The following is a 9,321-nucleotide window of genomic DNA, read 5'->3' on the forward strand; positions in this document are numbered from 1 at the left end:
TCCTTCTTTAGCTCCTCTCGTTTTTCAAATTCTTCTAATGGCATTATTAATACATGATCTAGCCCATCTTCAAGTACTGAAATTTTTTATTTATATATATAGATTAGGTTATATCTTTATATATATGTAATAATATTAATTTAAATAAAACGATTGACAAATTTATAAAAAAATATTTTATTTAAATAAATTAATTATTGTTTATATTTTTACCATTTTGAAATTCTTCAATTTCTGTTGATATATTTAATTGATTCATCGTTATATTTTTAATTTCAAATCCATTTGTTTCATTTATCAGAACATTTTCTATTTCTTTCGGTATATTATTTTCTTCCACAATTGAATTTTCAAATTCATTTGTATTTATTTGATCATCTTCAATTACTGAAATTTTTTAATTAAAAAACATATTAGATTATATGTTAATGTGATAATATATTAATTTAAATAAAACAATTAACAAATTAAAAAAAAAATATTATTTTATTTAAATAAATTAATTATTATTTATATTTACCATTTAGAAATTCTTCAATTTCTTTTTCTATTTCTTTCGGTATATTATTTTCTTCCATGATTGTATTTTCAAATTGATTTGTATTCGTTTGATCAATGATGACATTTAATATGTGAAACCAGCTACTTATATATATAGATATAGATAGATAGATAGTCATTTCTGAAATGACATGTAAATAAAACTCATCACCTCTAAGGGGTGATTTTTGCAAAATCTCACTGAACAAAATAATTTAAAAATTTTTACGATTTAAAAAAAACAATACATTAATAAATAAATGCTCTTACTTAATAACACCATTTAACAATCACGCCACTACCAAAAGATGATTTTATTAAAACTATATGTTTCTCTTTTATAACTACAAAGTTTTTTAACATAAAATAACATTTTTTAAATGCGCACGCGCGTGAGTAGATGCGTGGGTGGGTGAGTTGGGGTGTAAAATTAAAAAAAACCACATAGTAGCCATCTCTAATAAATTTGCTAAATTTTGCTACCAATTTCTTGAAAATCGGTCAATAAATTTGTAAATGCGTGAGTGGGTGCGTTGGTGGGTGCGTATGTAGACAAAATTAAAAAAAAATCACATACAGTAATCATCTTTGAAAAATTTGCGAAATTTTAGTACCAATTTAGTGAAAATCGTTTAATAAATGTGTGAATGCGTGTGTGGATGCGTGGGTGGGTGCGTAAGTAGACAAAACTAAAAAAATCACATATAATATTCATCCCCGAATAATTTTCGAAATTTTGGTACCAATTTCGTGAAAATCGGTTAACAAATTTATGAGTGCGTGGGTGGGTGTGTGGGTGGTTGCGTGGGTTAGCAAAACTTAAAAAATTAAAAATTTGAAAATTTTAATACCAATTTCGAATCGTTCACCAATTTCGTGAAAATCAGCGAACAAATGTATTAGTACGTGGGTGGGTGCGTGGGTGGTAGCGAGGGTTTGTTAAAAAAAATCACATATAATAGCCATCCCCGAATAATTTTCGAAATTTTGTTAACAATTTCATGCAAATAGATAAAAAAATATATGATTGCGTAGGTTGGTGCGTGGGTGGTTGCGTTGATGGGCAAAACTTTAAAATAACCATAATGGTCATCCCTTAAAAATATCGAAAATTTTACTACCAATTTCGAAAACATCGGTTAATAAATATGTGATTGCTTGGGTGGGTGAAGGTGTAAAACCAAAAAAATCACATAGTAGCCATCCCCGAATAATTAGCGAAATTTTGGAACCAATTTATTGAAAATCGGTTAACAAATGTATGAGTGCGTAGGTGGGTGCGTGGGTGGTTGCGAGGGTGGGTTAAAAAATCACATATATAGTAGCCATCACCGAAAAATTTGCTGAATTTTTTTACGAATTTATTGAAAATCGGTGAACAAATGTATAAGTGCGTTGGTTGGTTATTTGGGTGGTTGCGCGGGTGGGCAAAACCCACGCAACCACCCACATACAATGTTTTGGAACACCCTAAACACATTGGCGTAAATGGCGTAAAAATCTGTAAAAAAATTATTTTCAGGAAAACATACCCTCCTTTTTGAGAAAAAAAAAATTTTTTTAAAAATTAAAATAAACCCCACAGCAGCCACCCCCGAAAAATTTACAACATTTTGGTACTTGTTTCACAAAAATCGGTCCACAAATGTGGAAGGAGTTCGCGTATACATACAGACAGACAGACAGACGGACGGCACTTATATATATAGATGTGTTACGTCCAGACTCAAGGAAGGAAGAGTCGAAAGGAAGGACGTAACTAAATTTATCTTTTCGAACGACGGCAGACTATCCGTCTGTTCGACCCGAACGAACGTCTGAGCCCAAATAGGTCAACGACCGCAAGGGTCGCTCTTACTCTATTTAAAGGGCCGTTCGCTCGGTGGTCCCTTTTTGGCAAGAGAATTTAATCTCTTTTACGCAGGATGAGACCTTGTGCGATCCTGGTTTACGGGAATGAGTGGGAACGAGTTATTAATAAATGAAAATCATTTATTTTGAAATTTATAAATTTATTCCTAATATAAAGACGAAAGAATTTATATACATAATAATATTATTGACGGACTTAGTTGCTAATGAAGAGTGAATGTATGTGTATGTGTCGCGGGTGATACATTAGTACGGAGGTCTTCAATCGGGGCAGAAAGGGGTAAGAGTTATTGTTTAAATTTTAGGGTCCCGATTGGTGGTTACAATAATTTAAATGGTAATAGGTATATAAAATTAGTGTCCATGTGTGTGCGTGTAAGAGAGAATTCTAGGTTAAGAAAGTTCGGTAATTTCGACGGTGGAAGGGAAAAGGAAAGCGCGGAGGATATCGACGGGGAATCCGATGGGGTTGGGATGGATAGGGGTAAACATAGGGATGAGGGCGCCGGGGAGACTTCCCGCTACAATTCTCATGAACTGCTCTTCATCGGGAACGTCTGGCCCGCAGGTGTAAACACCTTCTGGGAGTGGGAGCTCTAGTATAGGGAAATTAGAAAGGAGCCATCTATAACATTCGTCTTCGCGTTGGAATGGAATTTGCCCGATGTGTCTCCTTAAAAAGGAGTAGGCCTCGTTATAAAGGAAGGGGATTTCTGCTGTCTCTTGGCAAGTGCAACCTTCGTCACACTCTATATTAAGTGGTGAGGGGGAGGGAGAATGATTGAGACGAGGAGAGGGAGGGTGGTTCTGAGGTGCAGAAGATGGAATGTGCGATGGCTCTGGAGAGGAAATCAGAGGGTCAAGGGGAGTGTCAGGGTTCCTATTTCCGCGGTGTTTATTTATTATATTAATGTGTTCTATAATTAGGCGCTCTAATAATTCTTGAGTTGGACTATCGTCCGGGAATGAATAGGCCGTAGCCCGAGCCACTTCTTGTCTCAGGCGTCGATTCCGACGATTTCGCGCATGCTTTGCCCCAGCTCTCGAAGTCCGTTTTCTTAAGTAGTCCACTAAGAATGACGAACGATAAGAAAAATAGATCGAGGCGATCGAGTGCAATTTCGAAATAATTCTTGGAATACTATTCTCGTTTCATTCTGTCGTTATTAATTTTATTTCTTATTCCTTGCGCTTGTAGTATTCTAGAGAGAGAGGAAGGGTGAGAGAGAGAGAGAGAGAGAGAGAGAGAGAGAGAGAGAGACTGGATAATGTTGGATAGGGGAAAGGTATGGTAAACGGTATCACGAATCTCGCCGTTATCACGGGAAATCCTGAATGATTTTCGGGGTGAAGGAAATCACGGATCTCGCCGTTATCACGGGAAATCCTGAGTGATTTTCGGGGTGAAGGAAATCACGGATCTCGCCGTTATCACGGGAAATCCTGAGTGATTTTCGGGGTGAAGGAAATCACGGATCTCGCCGTTATCACGGGAAATCCTGAGTGATTTTTCGGGATGAAAGAGAGAGGGAGAAGAAGGTTTAGAGTTGGATATGATAGCACTTGCGCAAAAGGAGATAAAGAAGATGGCTTATCTTAAATCCAAGAATTATTTTGATACGGGGTGAAAATTGTACTTTATCTTGTTCCTTTGTTATATACATATATGTGTGTCTTGACTTACTGTTAGTAGAGTGCGTTGTTAATTGCTGCAGGGTTCTAGTCTGGTGTGGTCTTCCGGACTTCCACTATGTTTTTTCTTCACTTGCACTCTAACGAACGTCGAAATTCGAATTGAAAGCGGATTTCGAAATTGAAAGTATAAAGGTCCGAAGAGTCTAGATACGATCTCGGATAGCTTATACACGGCAAACTGCGCTCGAAAGTTCGGACTAAAAATCTAAATCTCTCGAGGGATATCGCGGGTATATAAACCTTCTTGCTCCTCCTTCCCGTTAGTTTGTTAACATTTCCTGACGAATAGGAAATTTTTCAATGACGCCCTTTCAGTCCCGGAGGCGTCTCTTGACTTTAAAAGTTTATCGGGATTGGTCAGGGCTTTTGTTTAGGGCCCTAGGTTTTGACCAATGGAGAATTTGTTGAGGTTTATATTTTTATTATCCTCTCGAGATTATCTCGGTGATCTGTCAGGCGGCATTTGTTTGGATTCGGTTATCGTTGTTAGTCTGGTAAAATTTTATTCGTTTTCAAGTGGAAGTTTTCTTCTAAATTTTTATTGATTTTCAAGTGGAGATTTCCTTCTAAAAAGTTTTTATTGCTTTTTAAGTAAAATTTTCCTTTAAAAGAAAGATTTTTATTGCTTTTCAAGCGCGAGTTGTCAACTAGTCAAAGCGAGAATTTCAGACACCGCGAGTTACATCTGGTATGTATCTCTCCTTTTTTTATTTTTATTTTTACGATTAACCGTCTCCGGTCAGCTGCTTCGCCTGCCAGATCATAGTCTTAATCCCACGCCTGTGATTTTTCAATCATCGCCTTGCATTCTTTGAAAGAAAAGAATCGTGGAGTCCACAGGACGTAACATATGTATATAAACTAACCTGGAAACTTGCTGTTGCATAGAATCTCAAACAGATCAATAATTGTAAAACAGGAGAGATTGGCAAACCGCGGTTATTAATTTTTGCCAATCCCTCTTCTATCAATGGTAAAATACCAAACATCACAGAATTTTTTGAAAAGCGAAATCTTTTTTTGAATTCTTGCCCATTATAAAATTCAAATGGATTTTGTTTATCACGAATGTAGCGTTTTGATGCACGAATTTCTTCATTATCTTCTTCATCATTTGAAAAATTAATATCTTCAATATCAAGATTTGCCAAATTCATTATGTATTATTTATTTACTTTTATCATAACCTTAATTCACTTTGCTTAAGTCCTCTTTGACCACGACTTGACGAAGATAGTCTTATTTAACAATATATATGTCAAATAAGACGATCTTGAATGCTATGAATACATAACTAATAAGATTATATTAAGCATGTGCTTATGTCAAATAAGATATGTATATGAAACATATTAAGCGTTCAGAAATAAGATCATCTTCGACAAGTTAAAACTTGAGATTTTGATCAAGTCCTTACTCATTTTTCGACTATGAATCTAGAGGGCGTCTTAAGACTGTACTTAAGACGGTCTTAAATATGAGAACGGACTATGAATACGGGCCTAAGAGGTGATAAAATAATACATGTATATAGTAACACGAGAAATGCAATTTTTAAAAAAATCATTTTAGAGTATATATATGTATATACGAGTATATACGAAATATTTATATACCGGGTGTCCCATTTTAAAGGACCCCCTCAAATATCTCAGAAACACTGCGTTAAATCGAAAAATGTTTCCTACAAAAGTTGTAGGAGTTCGAGGGGGACATAACATAGTAATATTCACATGACCTTGGGCGGCGCCTCCAAGATCAAGTGAAGGTGAGAATGAATTTTTTAAATGGAAACCCATATTTTTTATTATAACATCTTTTTCTACTAATTAATTTGAACAACTTTTATCTGAAGCATTTTTTTATTTTCCTAATATTTTTTCTTCTTTTCAAAATTCATTCTCACTTTCATTTGATCTTGGAGACGCCGTCCAAGGTCATATGAATATTACTATGTTATGTCCCCCTCGAAACCCTACAACTTTTGTAGGAAACATTTTTCGATTTAACGCAGTGTTTCTAACAATGAGATATTTGAGTGGGTCCTTTAAAATGGGACACCTGGTATATAATTATTTAAATATATCGTACATGTATATATTTCGAAATGACGATGTTTCTTTTCAAAAACATTTATTCACAGTATTTTTTAAAAGGAAAAATTTAGCTCTTAAATTTATAATATATATATATACACACATTTTCCACGTCATTTTTCAGATATTATATATATATTATTATACACATTATTATGGAAATGACATATAGGAAATGTAACAAATTTAAAAGCCAAATTTCTCTCTCTCTCTCTCTTTCTCTTTATTTTCTTCTTTTCTTCTTTCATATCTTGTAAACAAGCATTGAAATCTCTCCCGAGGTTTAATATTACTTATTTTACTTTTCTGGCTTGTTTTATTTATGTGACAAATGGCTTTTGTTTGTACTAAATTTTTTATATTTTTTATTTTATATTTTTGAATGTAATTTTATTAGATTAATAAGATTTTTGCGATTAAAATGACATCAATTATAACATAAATTGGATAATTTTTCACTGAACAAGTAATTCAAATTACATATTTAATTTAAAATTATCCGATTTATGTCGTGTTTGGTGTCATTTTAATCGCTAAAATTTCATTAATCCATTAAAATTATTTTTAAACCGATAAAATGCAAATTAAAAGTTTTAATTTTTATTTAAAAGATATTTACATTCGTGAATTTATTGTAGATAAGGAAAGGTTCTCGATGTCGTCGAAGGCAGAGCGAGAATGAATAAAGAGCGAACGAGATGACGTATCATCAAAGAGTTCCGAAGTCTCTCTCGCGAGGCTCCCTTTATCTATAATCTTTCATATCATATGACATGTTACTATAGAAAATAAAATTTGTATAATTCGCAATTTATCGGTTTGAAAATAATTTTAATGGATTATTGAGATTTTTGCGATTAAAATGACACGACATAAATCGGTTAATTTTTAATTAGATAAGCGATTAAAATTTTAATTACATATTGTTTATGTAATTACACGAGTTGTAGTAGCAGTAGTTTGATTCATTGTCGAACTAACAGGTGTCGAACTCGGTTTAGAACTTGTGGCGTTCCTGTTCCGATTCCTGCCTTATTTTAGGAACTTTTATTGTTACCAACCTCATTCAATTAATTTATTACTAACTTCTAGTTATATATTAATGATGCTTAACAACAGATTGTATTTTGTTTATAACATTTATTCAATTATCATTCTTTATAAAAACCATTCACTTGTACACATCTAACTTTATATAAAAAGATTTATAAATACATCCAAAGTCTAGTTATTTTATATAAAATACCCACAACTGGTGACCCCGACGTGATTCGACGTCAGCTCGTCTTGTGCTCCAAGATCCCGTGTCCAGGGTCGGGCACACGTGAAGCACGTTACCCTGTCGATCGGCCGGGATCAGGTAACCCGATCTCACGCCAAAGGACAGCGCCTTGCGGATGTACTTCTTCGCCTGTCGCTTCCCTTCCTCGATGCCTGCTTTAACATAATTGTTTATAAGCTGAACCAGGGACTTCTTTCTGAAGAGCGCTCTGGCGCTGTTGAGCGAGTTCGCTAACGCGATCGGCTTCGTTGAGATATTAGACACGCTGCTGTTCGCGGAACTCGGCGCCGAGTTATTTGCAGCGTCCATCGACTCCGTGAGACTTTCAATGGACGTGGGTCTAGATTCCATCCCGTACTCGGGCACTTGGACGGATTCCGGGCTATCACGCCGGTCGACCATCTCGTACGGAAGCCTTTGCCGTTCGTGATATTTCTGTATTCTTCGACGGGGTGTCCTGAAGCGTTCCGGAGACTGAAAGCGTTTCGCCTCTTGATTGTACTTATCGATAGTGAGGAGCTCGTAGACCAGTTGGGGTATACTGACAGAACCGTACGGCTGTCGTCGATGCGGAGTGTTTGCACGTTTACGCCGCGTTGATCCGCGACGACGGATACCGGGATGCGATCTTCGTTCCGTTACTTGCTTTTTCTTGGAGCGTCATCGGAAACTTTTCATTCCCTCCTCGTCGACTCCTTATCTCTCCCGTCGAAAATCTCACAAACTTTAATAACATACCTTCTTCACGAGGGAGACTCGCAAATTCTTTATAAGATAATAAAGTATCACGCAAACAAGATTTAAAGAGCCAACTCGCGACCGCGCGATTTTGTGATTCAATTAATTTGTTACTAACTTCTAGTTATATATTAATGATGCTTAACAACAGATTGTATTTTGTTTATAACATTTATTCAATTATCATTCTTTATAAAAACCATTCACTTGTACACATCTAACTTTATATAAAAAGATTTATAAATACGGTCCGAAGTCTAGTTATTTTATATAAAATACCCACAGGCGTTCCTGTTCCGATTCCTGCCTTATTTTAGGAACTTTTATTGTTACCAACCTCATTCAATTAATTTGTTACTAACTTCTAGTTATATATTAATGATGCTTAACAACAGATTGTATTTTGTTTATAACATTTATTCAATTATCATTCTTTATAAAAACCATTGCTTGTACACATCTAACTTTATATAAAAAGATTTATAAATACATCCGAAGTCTAGTTATTTTATATAAAATATCCACAACTGGTGACCCCGTTATTTTGGATTATACGGCATATTTAAAATCAGTGATCTACGAGAACTTCGAGTTTTCCCAGTTTTTCTGCTGTGATCCTTGTGCAGTTTCTCCTTGTGAGCTTCGAATCGACTAGATCTTCGAGTCGTCGAGTTTCAAGGATTCCAAGTTTCTGGACTTCGTGTACTTCAGGAGAAATTCAAGATGCATTTGGATCGATCTCCGATTGCGACTCCTGCAACGACAACAGTTCCAATTAATGAAGAGAATATGGATATTCGGCAGCATCAGGCTACTGCGTCTCTCTGTTTTACTGGTGATAATCAGCAGGTCAGTCACACGAGATCCATTCCAACGAATTCCGTCTTCTCAAGTTGCCGAATTTTTGGCATAAGCAACCTAAGTTATGGTTCGCTCAATTAGAGAGTGAATTTTCTCTATATAGGATTCGTTCCGATGATATTAAATACAACTCCGTGATTAGACATCTCGACGAACAAGCCTTAATTGCAGTTTCTGAGATTATTGAAAGCCCTCCTGAAAAAGATAAATATTTTCATGTTAAAAACTTATTGATTA

General features: G+C 35.2%; 1 protein-coding gene across 1 annotated transcript; it reads right to left on the reverse strand.

Moving 5' to 3' along the window:
* Window positions 1-4,114: 4,114 nt before the first annotated feature.
* Window positions 4,115-8,565, reverse strand: LOC145947653 (uncharacterized). The gene is made up of 3 exons (XM_083057437.1): window positions 8,503-8,565; window positions 7,450-8,043; window positions 4,115-4,285 (listed from the first exon to the last, which is right to left on the reverse strand). The coding sequence occupies exons 1-3, from the start codon at window positions 8,563-8,565 to the stop codon at window positions 4,115-4,117; spliced, it is 828 nt and encodes a 275-aa protein (XP_082913563.1).
* Window positions 8,566-9,321: the final 756 nt, after the last annotated feature.

The sequence above is a fragment of the Prenolepis imparis genome, unplaced genomic scaffold (genome assembly GCF_030444845.1).
Source record: "Prenolepis imparis isolate NDT839.2.m4 unplaced genomic scaffold, iyPreImpa1.0 SCAF_113, whole genome shotgun sequence".
Taxonomy (NCBI): Eukaryota; Metazoa; Arthropoda; class Insecta; order Hymenoptera; family Formicidae; genus Prenolepis; species Prenolepis imparis.